The 20,924-nt window shown below is 38.8% G+C and overlaps 1 protein-coding gene across 1 annotated transcript in view; it reads left to right on the top strand.

Annotated features, from left to right (window-relative positions):
* Positions 1–3,574: 3,574 nt before the first annotated feature.
* LOC120520473 (adhesion G-protein coupled receptor G7-like) overlaps positions 3,575–20,924 on the top strand; it is a gene marked incomplete at its 3' end in the record, with an annotated part of 32,167 nt that continues 14,817 nt past the window's right edge. Inside the window, exons 1-3 of the mRNA XM_039742811.1 lie at positions 3,575–3,697; positions 17,303–17,431; positions 19,076–19,180. Of these exons, the coding sequence (XP_039598745.1) occupies positions 3,586–3,697; positions 17,303–17,431; positions 19,076–19,180 (346 nt within the window). The remainder of the gene's footprint in view (positions 3,698–17,302; positions 17,432–19,075; positions 19,181–20,924) is intronic.

The raw sequence follows: 20,924 nt of genomic DNA, 5'->3' as shown, positions 1-20,924 counted from the left end.
TGCACCATGGAGACCAAAAGGAAGCACTGTAATTCAAACAGCCTGTCTGGAGCGGCAAATGTAGTCTTCTTACAATTGGACTCCTTCAAGGGCACCTGCCAATAACCGTACATGAGGTCCAGGGTGGAAATACATGAGGCCTGTCCAATCTTTTTCAACAACTAATCCACACATGGCATTGGGTATGCATCAAACTTGGAAATCTTATTCAAATGGCTAAAATCAATACAGAATGGAACCGTGGCTTTGAGACGAGTACAATTGCTCTGCCCAATATAGCAGACAAATCATGCCTAAGTGGAGTATCTGCAGTACTTCTTCGTGTATCACCTTCCTCGTTGCCTCTCGCAGGCGATACAGGGGCACCTGCAAAGTAACACCGTGTTGAGTTATGATCTTGTGTTCTGCAATTGTTGTCCGGCTATGCGTGGCCGAAAGATGTCAGAGTTCCTCTCAATCACCGATAGCAATTCCGCTTTCTGAGTGTCAAATTAATCCACGCCTATTGCAACTTCCATCAGAGTGACCATTGCGGACATGACCATGACCTCACATACTGTAGTTCATACCACTTCTTCAGCAGGTTAATATGCAAAACCTGGATGGGCATCCACCGCCCGAATTCTAACTTTATAATTCAAGGGGGATATGTGCTGTTCTATGAAATGTATGTGGATCCAATGGAATGAACACCAGAACCCGATCCCCCTTTTTAAATTCATGAAGGTTACTCATCTTGTCATAATTATGTTTTTGTGCCTCGTGCTTGTGCTGCTGATGCTCCACTGCAATAGAGGACAGTCTGGAAATCTGTTCTTGCAATGAAACGACTCGGTCAACAAATCTCCCCCCAAGGGGCGTCTCGCAAGTCAGCAGCCAAATAATAGTTGAAGGCCTCAACCTGGTCGATGCCTGTGGAACCTCTCGGACAGAGGAAAGGCATTACTGTATCCCAGGAGGTCAGGTCGTCATGGGCCACCTGCTGAATCATCTGTTTTAGGGTTTTATTAAATCATTCAGTCAGGCCATTCGTCTGTGGATGATAAACGGTGGAGTGTAACTGTAATTGCAAAATTTTCACATAGTTGCCTCATGATGCAAGAAATAAAGGGCGTCATCATCAGTCAAAATTTCACGAGGAATACCAATATGGGAACATTTCTGAGAGAGCTTTTTCAACAGTCCAGGCATCCGCCCGCCGCAGCACAGCTACTTCTGGGTATCTTGTGGTGTAATCGACTAACATGAGCATATACTGAAAGACACTTTTACTCCTGGGAAGTAGGTCAACGATATCTAATCACACCTTCTCAAAGGGGACATCTAAAATAGGCAAGGGGTGACCTGGCTGGTCTGTGAGGAGAAACTATTTGACAGTTGGGACAGGCCTTACAGAACTGCTCCACATCCTGGCCCATATTCACCCAATGAAAGCATTTTGAAATATATTTCGTTGTCTTTTCCGTGCCAGGGTGACCCCCCCAAAACTTGACTGTGAGCAGTTTTTAAAACCTTCTCCCTATGCCCACTTGGCACCTCCAACTGCTCGACATGCCCATCACCCATGCAATCAGAAATCATCGATACAGAAAACCATCATTAGTTTAAAAATGTGGTTTTTAAAGTTCGGGTCCTCTCTCCACCGATAGTAGGAGTCATCTGTGGGCTTGTCTGAATGAAAAATCCAAGTTGCTATCGGTTTGTTGCAGACTAGCAAACACTGCCAGGATGGCAGCCACTGCTTCCCCTGTGTCCGATGCAGCATTGCTCTCACCTCCCACTGCTATTTTGTCTGGGTCCATATTGGGTGTCCAGTCTGTAGAGGTTGCTGGTACGAATGACAACATGGCCAAGTCTGCAAGCAGTCCCGGATCCTCACTTGAGAATTCATCCCCTACCTCGCTGGACAACTCCAGTTCAATTTCAAACCTGGCCCCATGACTGACATTATTTGCACCGAGCCCCTCTTTATTCACTATGGGGGGAGGCGTTCTGCAGGTGGCCAAAACCCGTGGGAAAAGGGCATTCCTTTTTCCTATTAGGAATCGGCCAGGGTGAGGTGGCTGATATTGCAGCCCAGACCATAAAGTTCTTCCCCTTAAATTTCAGAGGATGTAATATAGTCTTGTATGTTTTAATGTCCTCATGGATGCAGCGAATGTTCACTTTGTCTATGGTCTCATAAGGGGTCTGCCAGAGCAAGCCACTGCGGACTGCACAGAGGTGGCTCCATTCAGCTGTGTTCAGTCCACACTATGATGTTACCACAAAGGCATCTTTCTCCTGTGGCACCGTGACCCTGGAAGTCTATGCTGGTGCGCCATCCAGTCTGCTAGTCACGTCTAGCAGCGAGTGGACATCATTCCATAACAGTTCATCACAAAGGCTCTCGTCTTCCTTAGCGGACTGCATTAATAGTGAGTTTCTCCACAATGTGCTCAATAGTGTCTCAGGGATCCAGCTTTGAATCAGGTCCACTAAGCCCTGGATCTGTTCTTGTATAGAGCTGTCAAGATCAATATGCTACAGACAAAACTGGTGCCCCTTGGCCACCGGGCTCACAGCCATGCAGAGGAGGATCTGTTGCTTCAGGAAGTCATAATCATGAGCCTTTGGAAGGGAGGTTTTGCATAAACTGTAGTGCCTCCCCATTAAAAATGGGGCCACAATAGATGGCCAGGCTCCCCTGTCCTAGCACATCAATGTTGCCGTACACTCAAAGCAGAATACGTAACACTCTGGGTCATCTGTGGGAGCCATCTTCACCAGCACATCCCAACAAAGTGTGTGAACCCTATTCACCTAAATAACATCTACTTCAGTTTTGAAGGTCCGAGAGAAGGAGACAAGGTCTTGGAGTCTTGGAGGAGAGGAGTGGAGGCAGCCTGAAGAAGCAAAGAGGAAGTGTGAGGCCTGGACTTTAGGGAGTCTTGGGGGTTGTGTGGCACTTTATTAATTGTAAATAGTTGTAAATAAACATGTGGTGGTGATTAATAACATGTCTACCTGTCTGTGCCCAGGGCTTAGTCCACACCACTTAAACCAATGTCTCTGGACCTGTGAGATGCAACATTGACCACCCTGATTCAAATTAGAACATTTTAAATATATAAGCTAGTTTATTTTTAAAAATCCTATCCCTTATTCAGATTAAGCGAGTGTTAGATTTCTGTGTTGTAGTTAATAAATGGGTATGATACATCTCAGCAACATATGTAGGGTTAACCTCTGCATATTTCAGATAAAAAACAGAAGTGGTGGATTCCCTAGTTCAACTTCCTTTTATTCAGTCATCCAATATTATTGAATTTGAGATGTCCTCTTTAATTACACTAGTTCAATCTGCATGTCACATTTATGACATTTATGATTTGTTATATTACTATAGTGATTACACATTTCAGCCCGATTTTACACTAACATATACAATATTATAGTAAATCAAACACATCATTACTCTTCAATATAGCAATTTTCATTATTGCTTAGCTATCAGCTTCCCATTAATGATACACTATGTTGCAGTTAATATATAACTTGGTGGAAGGGATATCAGCATTTCTAAAAGTGAAAATTCTGGTCAACATGTCTTCAGAATGCTCCTTCAGTAAGGTGTCCTATGTGATCTTTTTTGGACTTATACTAGCAGGTCTTTGGGCTGCTTTCATTTGGGTGATGCTGGGCAAACACCCACCAGGTAAAATATGACTTTAATTTATCAGGTTTTGGGTCAGCAGATGATTTTAAAGGGTGTTAATTAATTCAAATAGATATCAAGGTGAGGGAAAGGTGCAAGCTCTACTGACATATACAAAATGTCTCATGCCTTTGTGTTTTCATGTATTTTAATATATTCAGTGTAGATATTTTATGATGAAAACAAATTGTTTATATTATGACAGTGGTATAATTTTAAAAACTTATTGTTAGTGCTTGTGTTACAGTCATTTAGAAATTCTGAAGTAAAATGCCTTTGTCTTGGTTTTAGTGGTCAGAACTCCTTTTTTAACACGTCTTGGCTCTCAGTTATATCCTTGTAGTATTTAAGGCAAGGCTTTTACAAGAGGACTCATATAGTCCAGGACCAGCCGCTTCATAATGTGAAATATTTTTGCCACTGGGATGTTGTCATTAGGTGAAGAGGTGCCTGCCTTCTTTGGAACTGAAACAATACAGGGTGTTTTCCACAACACCAGCCACCTGAGGCCTTAGTGACAGACTGAACAAGTAACACAGGATAGCAGAAAGGTTCTAAATAAATAAAATGTATTATTATTATTATTATTGAGAAAGTTAGCACAGGCCTTAAGAATTTATGAAATGACTCTATATGGTTCCACTGCTTTTCCTGTATATAGCCTCCTTAGTTGTTCCCTCACTTGGTCATCAGGGGACTCATGTATAAACGGTGCATACGCACAAATGTTTCCATGTTCAGATTGCAATGTATAAAACCTAAACTTGCTGTAAAGCCACTCACAATTCCACAGTTTCTCATACCCTGTTGTACACAGGTTCTGTGCTTAGTTTTTCAGACTGGCGGCACCCAGCGTCAAAGCAGTGCTACTGTCCCAGTGTGGTTTATCTTTCTTGTTTAGATCCACATCCCTGACGCGGCTTTATAAATACACTGAAATTTACCCATATTGTTTATTAGTTTAATGCATCTGATTGTAATTAACCTGTAACAATTTAATGGTCCACAGAATGGTCAAACTATTCTAAATACAATAGCTGCTTTAGCGTTGTTACTCTCAGTGCACTTTCTTCTTCTTTCAGCTGCTCCCATTAGGGGTTGCCACATCGGATCATCTTTTTCCATATTACTCTCATTGCACCACTTAGAGTATTTATATCACTGTATCTAAATGGTAATCTCAGCTGTACAGCAGCTGACTGGAAAGAGAATTATCGGTATAGAGCTTCAACACACGCTGCCTCAGCCATGCTGTCTATTGAACTGCACTCATATGGCAAATGCTTCAGAGCCTTCCTTGTGGCTCAGAAACAGTTTCATCCCCAGAACTACACATTCAATCAGTCCATCAAGTGCTCCTTGTAGAACTGTTTGTACTTATAAGTACAATCACCTCACTGTAAACTTGCGATACAGGTATAATATTGCACAACCTGAGCCACTTTATAAAGCGCGTATTTAAATATGATGACGATATCATTTTTAAGATGAAATGAAGCAAAATATGTTGGTTATATTATACAGATAAAATTTTAACTTCATTTAAATAATCTGTATTGTTAATAAATAAACATGTGAGGACACGGTGTCTTAGTGCTAGCAAGGAGCTGGCACCCCATTCACGGATTATTCCTGCCTCGCACTGTATTCTTGCTGGGGCTGGCATGGCACTGGAAGGATAGATGGATAGAATAATTAAACATATACTACGAAGATATTTCAATGTTCCTTAAAAGTTTTGAAGAATCAGCGTTCTAAGCTTACAGATGGCTTAATGTCTATTACAGAGATGATTGTGTGGCGATTGGGTATTTGGAGAAACAAAAGGAAGGACAAGAATTAGAGGTTAGTATGTCTGAAAGAGACAGTACTGCTGCAATAATTTATTTCATCGATGGTCGAGCCCAGCAAAGCAAGCAACTTGCGTGAGGCATGAACAATCACTGTGCCACCGTGTTCCCATGTTTAATAACATGCTTTAACTCCTATCATCATGAAAATGATATCAAGTATACATCTCAGTGTTTTAATTATTCAGAGAGCTGTAATATCACAAATGTAATGGATTCTGTGTCCTGTTGGAGGAAGAGAAAGCCGGTTTAAGAAGCACATAGTGATTTACACACATAGAGCACATAGAAAAGCAAATACAAAACAAAGCATTTAACGTGCTACTTTACTTACGATGTGATTTGAGAAACTAGTAAATTAAATTAAGATGAAGTTTATGATGTTCTACGTTAATGACAAAATAAACTATGTGATTAAAGTAGAAATTTTGGGAGTAAAGTTGACATTTTGTGCTTTTTTCCCCACTGTGTGCCTATTTTTGTTTCTCTGTACCCTAATAAGCTTTCATATGACACTCAGACAGTGGGCTACGATTCGCCTTTTCATGGCGACTTTGATATCTGACAACTCCTTTTTTATTTCGGGCAATGTGCAACTTTGTGAACTTGAGCTTTCGAGTTTCTCAGACACTCTATGTCACTTGATCAACTTCCTTTTGTTGTTTATACCACTGTTTAAACCAAAAAATAGTACTTTTTCCTTGCCTCCACTTGGTATTCGCTGAAATTCTTCTATTTCCCCATGCTTTTGCCATTGCTTTTTCATAGAACACTGAGCTTAAGGGCTATTTATATTGATTTGGAGACGGGGCAGGACAGCAGGCGCGTGCACATGCGTTAATGTTCACGCTGACCGGGATTTATATAGCGGAAGAACTTGGAAGTTGGCGTTCGCACAAATTCATGCATCTGGATTTTTGTGCGTAAGCACATTTCGCTTTTGTGCTTACACAATATTATAGTATGAATTCTACACACGCCGTTATGCATGAGGCCCCAGGTATGGACAACCCATACTAATGATCAGAGATGGATTCATCACTGGCCATACTAAATGAAGTAACATGAGCTGATGCAGAAGGTATGGAGTGGGAGGGACTAATCATTGGAAGCAGGTGGTTGTGGAATGAGGAACTTCTTCTTTCGGTTAGGTGTTGCCACAGCGGATCATCTTGTTCCATATCCTTCTGTCCTCTGCATCTTGTTCTGTTACACCCATCACCTGCATGTCCTCTCATCACGTCCATAAACCTTCTCTTTGGCCTTCCTCTTTTCCTTTTGCCTGGCAGCTCTAGCATTAACATCTTCCTCCCAATATACTCAGCATCTCTCCACTGCACATTTCCAAACCAACGCAGTCTTAGCTGTCTGACTTTGTCTCCCAACTATCCAACTTGAGCTGACCCTCTAATGTACTCATCACCACCATGCTTTACAGTGCTGTTCTTTTGAAAAATTTCAATGTTTGACTTATGCTAAACATGGCAATTTGGTTTAATGGCCTCATCAGACCATAGGACCACCACCATGCTTCATGGTGGGAATGGTGCTCTTTTCATAATGTGCAGAGTAATTATAGAACCTTCTTCCAGCTATCTTCAGAATTTCTCATGTGTCAACATGTCATGTGAGTTTGTTTTTACTGTGACTTTCTCTTTGCCACTCTCCTATAAAGCTGTGAGTGGTGAAGTACCTGGGGCAGTCGTTGTATGCACTGTCTCTCCAATCTCCAAATCTTTCAATGCTTCCTAGGTCTCTTGATGGACTCTCTCACTAGTCATCTTCCTCCATGATCACTCAGTTTTATGGATGACCTGCCATAAGGTGAAGAGTTCATGGATTACCCTTTCTCTGTCACTAAAATCAATATCTTCTTTCTATACCCAGTAAATCCTTTGAATAGTTTTTACAATTGCTGGTACATTACAATGCAAACAAGATAATGATATAATTGGCAGAGTGGTAACCACAACAAAAATGTAGTCTACAAAACTAGAACAAGAAGTATGAGGAACATAAAAAACCCCTGACATTAATAAAACAATGCAATATGCAAATAAAGAGAACAATACAATGTGAATCTATACTTTACTAAAGCAGAAATTGGTTTATTTGCTAAAATTAATGAAGTAAGAGCAGCTCGAAAAAGCAAGAGATTTTGGCCATATGCCTAACTTGTACAAAGATTAATTTCCCTGCTTTCAAAATATAAAGTCCCATACTGAGTCTACCTGGGTGGCATTTGCATTTTTCTCTGTGTCTGTGTGGGTTTGTCTGCTGGTACTCTGATTTCTCCCTACATTCCCAGTGAGCATCTCTGAAGTGGTCCACTATGCATAAACCCATACCTTGCAATGAAGTAGTGTCCTGTCCAGGGCCATGCCCCATCTCTCCTAACTGGCTCTTGAGGACCATGATTCGGGAACATGATCTTGAAAATGGAAGGATTAATAACAGCTTTTAAATTAGATTATTACTCTTCGGGATCACTTATTTTAAATTTGACTTCTTCACTAGAGGCTAGATTTCAGAAAATTAAAAAAAAAATACTGACTCCAAAAATAAAAATTTTATATTAATAAAGAGAATGTTAGTAGATATTTTAATATCTGTATATTGTAAAGGTAGTCTGATATTTTGCTTGTTTTGATGAACCTCAAATGCTGCTCAAATAGAAATGTGTGACCCACAATGCTGCCATTTATGATGGTACAGATTTGCACCAGCCAGAAAAATAATCAAGACTCAATTGCTATGAAATAGATTGTGGAAGTTTCAGAAATAACATTTAAAATGGGTGTAAATATAATGAAAATAATTTAAAAAAGGACATTAACCTGGGAGGACCTTCTTGCTAATTTAGCTCACTATTGAAGATAACAGTTTCAGTAAACTATTTGAGTAATCATACAATATCAGTGTTGAATCTCTACCCTGTCACAACTTCTGGTGTTCCTTTATATGAACCCTTACCTTTCAGTTAGTTATTTTTTTTTATTTTATTTGAAGAAAATAACATTGCATACAATCAAGTCGAACTTGTACAACAAGCTACTTCATAAAATTAGGAAAAACAAAAATGAAAAAAAAAAAATTAGAATGCTAAAAAAGGAAGAACAAAGCAGAATTCAACCCCCACCAGAGAGAAAGAAGAGAGCCAACAGCATGGGCAAAATTGTTAGAAGAAGAAAACAGTAAAAACAAAGAAGATAAATCCCCCAATATAAATGCCTATTCTAAACTTGTATTAATTAAATCTTACCATATTTTGATGAGGTTTTGAAAAGATCATCAAGCTGAGAATTTGATTTTTTCCTATTTCAAATACAGTCAACCCTCGTTTATCGCGGTTAATCTGTTCCAGACTCTGCCGCGATAAATGAATTTCCGCGAAGTAGGATTCTTTATTTATAAATCGAATATTTTCGCAGTTAGAGCATAGAAAACCTGTTTACGACCTTCTAAATACAGTAATCCTCCTCGATCGCTGGGGTTGCTCCAGACCCCCGATAGGTGAAAATCATGAAGTAGAAACCATATGTTTGTATGGTTATTTTTATATATTTTAAGCCCTTATAACTCTCCCACGCTGTTAACATTATTAGAGCCCTCTAGACATGAAATAACACCCTTTAGTCAAACGTTTAAACTGTGCTTCATTACAAGACAGAGATGGCAGTTCTTTCTCACAATTAAAAGAATGCAAACATATCTTATCTTCAAAGGAGCACCGTGAAGAGCAGATAATGTCAGAGAGAGCGCTAAGAAAAGCAAACAATCAAAAATCAATACGTGCTTTTAAGTATACAGAAGCACCGCGATAAAGCGCCATTTTGTAGAGGAGCGTCCTATCTTCTAGGCAAATAGCCACTGTGTAAACAGCCCCCTCTGCTCACACCCCCTCCGTCAGGCAGAGAGAGTGAGAGAGACAGAGAGAAACAAACAAAATAAGCCACGCTTATAGCATTGAGGAGTTTTAGTTAATATGTAATACATGCTCTGATTGGGTAGCTTCTAAGCCATCCGCCAATAGCGTCCCTTGTATGAAATCAACTGGGCAATCAAACTGAGGAAGCATGTAACCTAAATTAAAAGACCCATTGTCCGTAGAAAGCGGCGAACCAGCGAAAAATCCATGATATATATTTAGATGTGCTTACATTTAAAATCCGCGATAGAGTGAAGCCGCGAAAATCGAAGCGCGATATAGCGAGGGATTACTGTAGTATAGAATAACAGTTCCCCACTGACATATATACAGTAAAACGTGAATTGTGTTTCTTGCAGTTAAGCAAGATAACCAATTACAATCAATTTGTCCCCCACTCTAAGGCCATCTGGAAGTACACCAGACACAGTTGTTAATGGGTTAGGAGGGATTGTGACACCAAGGATGTCTGAGAGGCATTCCAAATGATATTAATTTGATGTACAATGATAACATGCGGCCTAGTGAGGCTGGAGCTTGATTGCAATGTTCACAGGGTGTATCTTGTCCTGGATACATTTTGGACAATTTTAAAAATAGATTATTATGATTTATGAGAGATTTTAAGTTGATTTATCAAATGCTTTGTGCATATAGAGCTAAAGTGTGTTCTATGCCTGGCTGCCTTCCACTCCTTTTCTGAGATATTTATTGAAAGATCCTTAACCTACCATACTCTAGGATCTTTGAAAGAAAAGGACTTTTAGATGTTCTTATATATAGTTGAGATGCTATCCGAGTTTTCAAGACTGATCAGTATTTCTTCTGGAACAAAAATGGGTGGTGGTTGTGGTGAGGGGCGGGGGGGTTGTCTGGCAAATTGGGTAGGTTCCTTATAGCAAAACTTCTGATTTTTCTGACTCCTCTTTGTTTTTGTCTTTTCAATTTTTTCTTCAGAGGATTCAGAGTGTAAGCCAGGATCCAGCCCTGAATGAGACAACAGTTAATTTCAGTAACCATTCACACACACATACATACACATACTCTCACTAATACAATAACACACATTTCATACAAGAGATTTTGCAATATATGTCTGGCAAATTGATGTTTTTCAGGCATGGCATGTTTTCAGTTATTATAATTAATTACTAAAAACATGCTAAGCAATTAAAAAGATACTCATCCATCCATTTTTTTACATACTTTTCACTGGATAGTAGAGATGCACTGATGTATCAACTCACACTCTGCTAACATAGCACTTTTGTGGTTTTTCTCAAAACCTTGCCCGAGCCGTATATCTTTATGCACAACGTAAGAAAATGGTATAACAGTATGCTTTTCAGAATCATTTTGGCAAAGTCATTTAGGACACATGAAAGTATATGGCTCATAGAATATTTGGTATTCTAGACTTATATCAGATGTCTAATTGAAAGATAATATCCACAACTGCACACATATTGAGATGAGAAGAGACTTGTTTTTTTTTTCTTATCCTGAGTGCTACATACCCATGTAGGAATCTCCAGTACCAGCTGGTAATGGTTAATGGGACTCTCTCATAAAAGCTACCTTTGGTATGTGTAATATTTAAATGTTTACTTGCCAGGATAACTGGAATGGAAAGGCTTCCTGTTTGGATGGTTGGCAGTTTTGTATGGGGGAATAGCCAGAGCATGGCAAACAGCCTTCCACTACCCCTCATTTTCTCTGGCCTTCCACCTGGGATGGCCTCCTGACAAGTACAAGGAATGTCACAGCTCCCTTCATGACAATCTATTATACTGGGTGGAGTGGTGGCTCTGAGGCTAAGGATCTGCACTGGGCTCCCAAAGGTTGACGGTTCAAATCCCCATCATTGCCAAAAGAGATGCTACCTTGAGCAAGGCCCTTAACTTTCAATTGCTCCAGGGCCTCTGTACAATCGCTGACCCTGCACTCTCACCCCATGGGGTGTGTGAAAAGATGCATTTCACTGCATGTTGTCCTGTATAACTATGTATGTGACAAATAAATAAAAAATATATATATTATTACTGGCCTTCAGGCCAGGTAAGGAAGCAAGGATCTATCTTGGTTGGGACACCAATCCATCCATTACAATATATTTATGATGTAAGGTACTGTAGCTCTATTCACTTATTGTGGTGCCAAAGGGTGTAGACATGTTGTATGTATGACAGGGCTTGGCGTCCTTACCTAGCCGGGACACCCCTGCACACTATATTCAGGGGGAACAGCCATGGACGTTGCAATACCTCCCCCTGAATGCTAGTTGGCCACCTCCCTGGGGTGGAACAGTGTCTCGGTTTCCCGCAGGGCATCCTGGGAATTGGAGTTGGATGCAGCCTTGTTGGGTCCCGCAGGTACCGCCAGGGGGCGCTGTATTTGGGACTCCTGAGCTAATTCATCATACCCGGAAGTGCAGCCGTAAATCAGGGATCAATCACCTGGAGCACTTCCGGGTGAACTATAAAGGGAGCCAGCGACAACCACTCAGAGACCAGAGTTGGGTGGAAGGAGGACGAAGCTTGGTGAGGAGTGGTGGAGTGAGAAAAAGGGGAGAAGAAAGTGTTTATTGTGTGCTTGGGACTGTGTTGGGCTAGTGGGACACGGGGAAAACGTGTCTCACAGCTGAAGAAAAATAAAAATTTATTTAATTTTACATGTGCCTCCCGTGTCTAATCTGTGTTGGGTCGGGTGCTATATACCGTCTTTCTTACATATGTTAATCAGCACATTCAAGTAAGAATTTCACTGTACTCTGTATATGTGACAAGGATAACTCTATGAAATTATATACATACATAGTACTGTGCAAAGGTCTTGCTTACATGTAAAATTATTTAAAGCAAAGATTCGTTTTAAAAACAATGAAATTTATAGTTTCTAAATCTTAAAAAATGCATTATAAACAGTAGCAAACAGTAAAAAAAACTAAATCAAATCTATAGTTTCCCTTCCAACTATATCAGTTTTCTTAGGTAAGTTTTGCAGTTTTATGAGTAAATCCTTTGCTAGTTTGTTTAAAACATTTTGGAGAACTCAACTACAGAGTTGCAGACATTAGCCATCTCGCTTGTTTTTGGTCATCAGGTATTCCCAGACAGCCTCAAACATGTTGAGATCAGACCATTTCTTCCATAACCCTTTTTTTCTTCTTTTTGTTGAAAATAGATCTTTATTACTTTGTCCATGTGTTTTGAATTATTGATCCTGCTGCTGAATAAAGTGGGGAGCAATTAGGTGTGTCTCTGATATTGCATTATGGAGAAGAATCTGCTTGCATTTCCCAGCATTGAGAATTCCATCCATTCTAACAAGATCACCAACTCCATTTACAGACACGCAGGCAGAAATCTGCAGGGAATTTCCATCATGCTTCACTATTGACTGCAGGAACTCATTAAAGTAACACTCTCCAGGCCTTCTGTGGACCAACTACCTCCTGTCTGAGCCAAAAATTTCAAATTAGGACTCCTCAGTTCAGAGCACTTGCTTCATTTGTTCAGCACCCCATTTTTGTGCACAGCAGAGTCTCTTGGCTTGGTTTCCATTTCATAAGAATATTTTTTTTTGGCACAAATTCTTCCATGAAGACTACTTCTGCCAAGTCTTTTTCAGTCTGTGGATGGGTGTACTTGGGATCCAATGGTTTCTGTGAGTGCAGAGCTGGTAAAAGTAGTAGACATCTTTTAATTGTAAATGGCCGTCAGTTTGATGTATCTCCTGTCTGCAGTACTCAGTTTCCATGGCCAGTCGCTGTGTTTCTACTCACCAACCTTGCCGATTTACTTGTGCTTCTTCAGAAGACTGTGACACACCTGTCTACATTTTTTATAAACTTTAAAGATACCTTATATGTTCTTGCAACTTACAATAGGGTTAAATGATACAAGGGACTATAAATGAAAGAAAAAATCTTACAACTTAACAAATACATTCGCTTTGAAGCACCAAAGGTTTAATTTAAGAAAATATACTTGTTGCATTTATGACCATCATTGTGATAGTGAAAGGGAGTTAGCAATAATTATTTTATTATGGATTCTTACGACTATTTTTGTTGCGGTATGAGAGAATACATTGCCTTTTTGATTGTTTTCTCATAGCGTCTGTTGTAGGTGGAGTTATTTCAACCCGATAAACACCTAGTCCACTAAAGTACTAAGGAAAGCCAAAAATAATTTAATAGAAACCCAAATCATAGCAGATCCAGAGTAACAGTCATGTGAAAGCGTAGGTTGACCCCATAAAATGTGTTTTTTTTACATATGTGGACATATTAAGAGTTGATCTTCATTTAAACAGTACCTATACATTTCAATTCTGTAGTCCGTTGTTAAATTTAAATAACTATACACATGTGGAAAATATAAGTACACCCCTCTATTTGTCACCACCTAAAATATCTAAAGATAGAATCAGGTACACCAGATCACGTTTAAATGCTTTTAGAGATAATTTTAGAGATCATCTTGCCTGAACTTCTCTTATTTAAAGCCCAGACACTTATTTTGGTTTGTTCTTTGTTGCTGGAGTACAGTATTTGTTATCACCATGCCTAGATTGAAATAGTTGTCTAAGGCGGATATGAGACTGGGTAGGGATTTTAAAAGATCTCCAGACAATTGGAAATCAACCACTCCACTGTCTGGGAGATCATCTACAAGTGGAGAAGATTTCAAATAACTGGCAACTGGTCCAGGCCAGGTTGCCCCAGCAACTTTAGCCCAAGAACAGAATGCAAAATAGTGCAAGAAGTCTAAAAAAATACAGGACTTTATCATGAGACATACAGGTAGCTCCTGCCACTGTTGAAGTCAAAGTGCAGGTGTCTACCATTAGAAAGAAGTGGCACCAATTTTATGCTAGGAGGAAACATTTGTTCTCCAGAAGGAACATTAGGCACAGACTATAATTTGTCCATGAGCACCTAGGCAAAGCCCAGGACATCTTGACATTTTTTCTATGAACAGATAAGTCAAAAATAGAGTTATATGGCCACAGTACCAGAAGACATGTTTGGCAAAAATCAAAAACAGCATTTGGTCAGAAGAACCTAATACATAAAAGCATAGTGGTGGAAATGTTTTCATTTGGGGCTGCTTTGCTGCATTGAGGCCTGGACATCTCACCATCAGAGATTCCACTATGAATTCTTCATTATATATTGGAAGGTACATGAAGATAATGTGAAAAACTGAACATCAACTGAAAATGGACATTACAACATCACGATGACCCCAAGCATGCCAGTAAATCCACCAAGGAATGGCTGAATAAAAGAAATGGAGGGTTCTGGAATGGCCAAGTCAAAGCTTGATCTCATTCCCATTGAGCAAAAGAATATTAAGAAGTGACATGATTGAAGTGTTTAAAATTATGAAGGAGTAAGTACAGTGGATCGAGACTGGTATTTTAAAATAAGTTTATCAAGAACACGGGGACACAGTTGGAAACTTGTTAAGGGTAAATTTCACACAAACAGTAGTTTTTCTTTACACAGAGAACCATAGACACTTGGAATAAGCTACCAAGTAGCGTGATAGACAGTAAGAAGTAAGAATGTTTTTTTAGAATAATTAAGTGGATAGGGCTGGTGAGCTTTGTTGGGCTGAATGGCCTGTTCTAGTGTAGAATGTTCTGTTCTAATGTTCTAATGAGATGCTGTGGGGGGATTTGATATGAGCTGTACATGTAAGACACCCCTCACACATCTCACAGCTAAAAGAATTCTGCATGGAGTATTGAGAAAAAATTGTTCTCTGTCGATGCTAGAGGCTTCTAGATGGTTATAGGAGGCTACTTGAGGTTGTTTCTGCTAAATGGGGCAATGGTAGCTATTAGGGCAAGGGTCATAGAATTGACAAATCTGTTCGTTTTCATTGAATAAATTATTGTTGTCATGTTTTTTCTCTTATAGCTCCATTATCTAAAGCTGCTGTTTAAATGAAGACTGTTTAATGAATGAGATCCAGTTCTTAATATTAGCTGGTTGTGCCTTTAATCCTCAATGCACAGAGCTTCAGGATTATCACATTTTAAAAGAGTAAAAAAAACAGTTAGTATCCTATAGCTGCCTGTGATGTTAGAAGGAATGTGGAAGCTCCAACTTTCAATTAGACCCACTGCATCTAATCTTCTAGGACGGTGCATCAAAATAATATTGAACTACTTTAACACATTTATGTTTGATAGAATGCCCAGTGGGGGCGGGTGGTCTTTTGGCCTTGGAACCCCTGCAGGTTTGTTTTCAGCAGCATCTCACTGGCTGGGGTTTTTACTTTCTTGTCCTTCTTGGCCATGTGACTATAGCATTGAGCTTAACATCATAACCATTAGAAGCTTAAAATCCTAGTTTATTTAAGAGCAGCTAAATCCATGCTTAAAGGCTCAACCATTTCTAGTTTTTGTTTATCTGTATTGCATAAGTTTATATTTTTTTATTGTTTGTATCAATTTATTACTAGCCAACATACCTGTCAGTAATAATTGGAAAAATGTTTGCTATCTCTTGCCAAATGGCATGTACCTTCACCACCCTTCCTTTGTAGTTGCATGTGTGAAAGTCCTTTCATCGACACTCCTCTCTCGAGCATGTTCCTGTAAAGCCTGTTTCTTATACTCTGTCATTGTTTTCAAAGCACCTTTCTCACCTCCTGTTTGGTTTTATACTTACCATCTTGTAAGCTGACTCGTTCAGCATGACTTATATGCTTTTGTAATCCTTGTGCATCTCACACTCGATTTCCTCTTTCATCGTGTTACCAAAGCCAAACTGTCCAATTAGATTTTTCAGAGGGTCTGGATACAGAGACCTTAGTGTTTTATTATCTAGTAGATCTTTATATTTTACTTTTTATTTTTAATTGTAATTTTTTGCTTTAACTTATTGTAAAGCACTTTGAGCTACATGTTCTGTATGTAAATGTGTGAAACAAATGCATGTTGTTGTTTCAAACAAGAAGCCAGTGCAAGTTTGGCAACAATGGAACTTGACTGAAAGATTCCTATGCTGGAGAAGGATAAAACAGAGAGCAGTGAACCCTACTAAATTAATATTAGGGAGAAAAAGAATATTAGTAGAAGAAATCAATGACAGAGAATGTTAAAGACAAATGATCAAAAGGGAGATATACAGTAGAAGCATGCAGAGGAATCTACAGTGAGCATTTAGAGAGATTAATGGGTTTTCTCATAGATATGAAATATAAGTGATGGGCAAACTTAATTTGTGTATGCTGGTGATTGGGATTTTTGGACAAAATGGTGTTATTTAAATAAAAATATTTTCACAGTATAAATTGAGTTTGTCCTAGAGAATGATCTCACCTGAAATTAGAGGAATTAAATGTGAGGAAATAGAGGACCTATTCAGTGTCTGATTCATCATTTATTAAACTCATCCAGACTGGGCAGAAGAAATAAGTCTAGTTTTATAAATCTAAGTCTGTTTGAGAATCTACCTTGTCTGACTGGTCATCGATCACAGTCAAGTGCTTAATGTTAGGTCTCTTAGGAAGGGTCTAATCTCAGACCAACTGTTAATGAAGAGAAAGGGAAAGCATGGAACTTACAAACTTTATGCATGGGACAATATTCATGTAAAAAATAGCCAACTGAGAACAATGTAGTTATTGTTAAGAGATTCTTTAACATTATCACAGACACTGTGTTACTTACAGATGATAATATTCTGCATCTGGTTAGAAAAAACAATGAGATATTTCAGAATTAATTTCATTCAATATTATTGAAATATTGATTCATTTGAGAAAAGAGACATAATGGTTTTTGATAATCTCTGTTTTGTGACAGTGATTCCACCACCTTCAAGTGCTCCATCAATTCCAACACCTACCCACTGCCCCTGCCTTAACAATGGAATTTGTCAGAATGGAGTTTGTTTCTGTACAGATGAGTGGAAAGGAGAGGTTTGTGAGATTGGTAAGCCTTATCTGCTCTTCAAAATTGATTTTTCTATTTATACACAGTGCACTACAAATGTTAATGTTGAAGTCTATGTTGATTATTTACATTTCAACCCATCTTAGTCAGGAAGCACAGCTAGTTTAAGTATAAAGAATAATCAATCTTAACTCGTTCTGAAATTTTCCAAAACATTCTTGGACTCCTAAAGCATTCAGACTCCTTCCTAATATGAAAAAACAACATTTCTAATTAATTTGTGCCTAAAGGGATTTCTGCCTCCTGTATTTAACAATAAATTGTCTGACAGGCTAACCACTGCACTGCTGCAAGTATACCCCCTCCCATTGTGATTTAAACACAGGACATAGAGGCTACTGCCAAAAAAGGACACCAAAGGACATAAACATTTGTCTGAGGATGACTGTGAGGGGTGACATCTCTCTTACACAGCTGCAGCCATACAGCTTGCAACAGACTACGCTCACTTGAACCCTGCCACAGTTCTGTGTGACAACATATAAGCTTCATTTCATAGAATGATATTTCAATTTTACCATAAACTGGACACTTCTTAAGTAATATTATACTGTTTTTATGAGCCCCAGCCAAGCCCTGATTTCAGTCCATGTAAAAAGTGTATTTCAGCTGAGACTAGGGGGAGTTGGGGGCCGCTGATGCTGGTTCACCCTAAAAAGAAGCTTTCAATGGGGTCTGTCATTATTTCTATAATTGGCATAGATAAGACACATAAGGAGAGGTCCAATGAAGTCCAGAAAGAGATGGATACATGAAAAATGAATATTTGTACGACAAAAACCTCTATGACATCCACTCCCACCTGCAGTACCTCTTATATCCTAGAACAGTGATTCCCAACTGGGATACTAAGCAATGAAGCACAGTGGAAGAGCTTTGTCACCCAATAACACCATCACAGCATTTCAAAACAGATGAACCACACAGTTAAAATTGCAGCGCTACTGTCAGTATCACCCCAGGGAGAGATGGGCTACATGTAAGCAGCCGGTGTTACATCCAAATCAGTCACCCTTGTGCCCCCTGGCAAAATTTCAATCAAACCTCAAAAATCAGTGATGTTTCAAGATTAAGGCTTGCACAGAAATTGATTTTAGACCTCACCCATCTTTACATATCATTGCAATGTCCAGAGAACACCCCTCACTCAACTTTGGTGAATCACGACACAGCCTTCCTCTTTGTCGCAACATCCTGAAATGCCATCTAGCACCCCTTGGCAGGCTGGGAACCTGCTCTAGAGCAACATTATAATTATAACAACCTGGTTATTGGTAGTATGTGGTTGTTTCAGTATATTCAAAATGTAAATAGAACATTCATAACTCTTTCCAGTTAGTCCAACTACATCCACATACCCATCTAGGCCTACTTTGCCCTACTCCAAGTTTTTCACTGCTCTTTTTCTGAAATTGATAGAACCCAGCCACCAAGTTATAGTTTGAATATATAGTAATATTTTATTGCTTAATACTGAAGGCAAATTACTGTTTTACTAAGGATAGGTGACACATGAACATTCTGCTTAATTTCACATCATGTAACAATATGAATATTTTATTTACATCTAAAACTAAGCCCTAACCCATGCTTTTTTAATTCTTCTTCTTCATCATCCTGAAGCAAACTTCTGTAATAGTAGCACCAGTGTGTCCCTCACATTTGACAGGATACTGATTGGCTATTCAGGCTACTCCAAGGAGGAATGCGAGGAAAACACTGCAAATGGTAAGCACACTCATTAGACTCTCCTACTGTATTAACAAATTCAAAAGGCCTATACAGGAGCTGTCAGCCTTCCAGAATGTAACCCCATTGGCAATGTTCAGGTACTGCTATCCAGAGTTGTTAACTACATAGGCTTTACCCCCAATGATCCTAAGCTCAATTACGTGAATACAACAATGAATTGATGGCTAAATGTTTTTATTGTAATTATGTCCAGCAGCAAGGGAGTAGCTCCACAAACGGACCTGGTTTACTATTGGGGAATGTACCATGAAATGTTAGCTGTGCTTACAGAAAGCTGACAAAATATCAATAACAAAACTCAATGTAGATACAAATGAGTGATGATGTGCAATAGGAGATCAAGTGATATTCTGTTCCCAGTAAACCTAAACAAGTAAAAAATAAATAAAATGGATATTTTAAAAAGGTATTATAAACCAGGTTTCCGAACTGTGAAAAAAGTTGGCAGTACTAATAAAGGCCATTACATTTGAACTCTATAGAGAAATTCTAAATACAATATGAACGTGAGGGAAATCAACATTGACTGTTGGACTCTCAACTTCAGGAGGCACTAAAATTATATTTAGTATTAATCTGATAGATAGATAGATAGATAGATAGATAGATAGATAGATAGATAGATAGATGATAGATAGATAGATAGATAGATTCAAGATTATTTATTTGTCACATGCAAATAAAGTAGATAGACAGACATACTTAACACTATAGTCTAAACACACACCAGAAAGACTAAAAAGGAAGGAAATTAAAAAGAAATAAAACTTCTGCTTTGGCATTTGCATTCACAGTGAGGCATTATAGAAGTGGTGTAAAGCTGTTGGTATAAAAGAGCCCCATCTTACCAAAAGCACAAAAATATCATCTGACATTGATAGGATTCTTCTTTTTTATTTTTTGCTGGAAAAAAGGAATGTGTTTGGCTGCCAAGAGCATGCTTCTTAAAATACTAGGCGAAGCCAGGGCTGCAGAAATTGATCTATGAGAAAATATCGAATTGACTTCAATTTATTTTTGTATAGCATTCTTCACTGAGTACAGGCTCAGAATGCTGTGACAAGTTCACAGGTAAAATACATTTACAGTTTTTACAAATTATTAATTACATAAAGACACAGGTTACTTTAAATACACAGCAAAACAAAGTCATTCCAAACTGTTAACAGAAATGGATCCCAACAATATCTAATTCACATTATCTTCTAAATGACCAGTTGACAATGGAAGACAGGAAAATAAAACTCATTCTTGGGAAAATCAGCCTCTGGATGGTTCGGTTAGTAATAACAGATAATAATGTCAGATTCAGTTGTCCTGGAGACCTCAGACAACTGGCATCCCACTCTTCATCAGCATCCTATAGTAGAGTCTATGCTAGGCTGTGTGATCTGATGATACAATTCTTTCCATCCATTGATTCCAAGGGTCTCAAAGCCTTTCTATAAACCCAAAAACAGTTTAGAAATAGAAGCAAACCAAATGCCACACCAGTGTTGTTTCAGCAGGGTCCCACAAGGTGCTGGGTTTCAAATTCCTGTTTTATTTGTTTTTGTTTTAATATTCTTACTTTTATTTTAAATGTTTGCATTAATGTGTGTTTTTTTTATCTTGTGTACAATTTTATTTCAATGAATCCATGCCCATGTTACCATGTTCCATTTTGTTTGTAGGCAGTTCTCCAAGAGGCAGAGCCACTGTCCATCACTGTCAAGGGACT

This window comes from Polypterus senegalus, unplaced genomic scaffold (assembly GCF_016835505.1).
Source record: "Polypterus senegalus isolate Bchr_013 unplaced genomic scaffold, ASM1683550v1 scaffold_1176, whole genome shotgun sequence".
Taxonomy (NCBI): domain Eukaryota; kingdom Metazoa; phylum Chordata; class Cladistia; order Polypteriformes; family Polypteridae; genus Polypterus; species Polypterus senegalus.
This window is presented reverse-complemented; position numbering and strand designations above follow the sequence as displayed.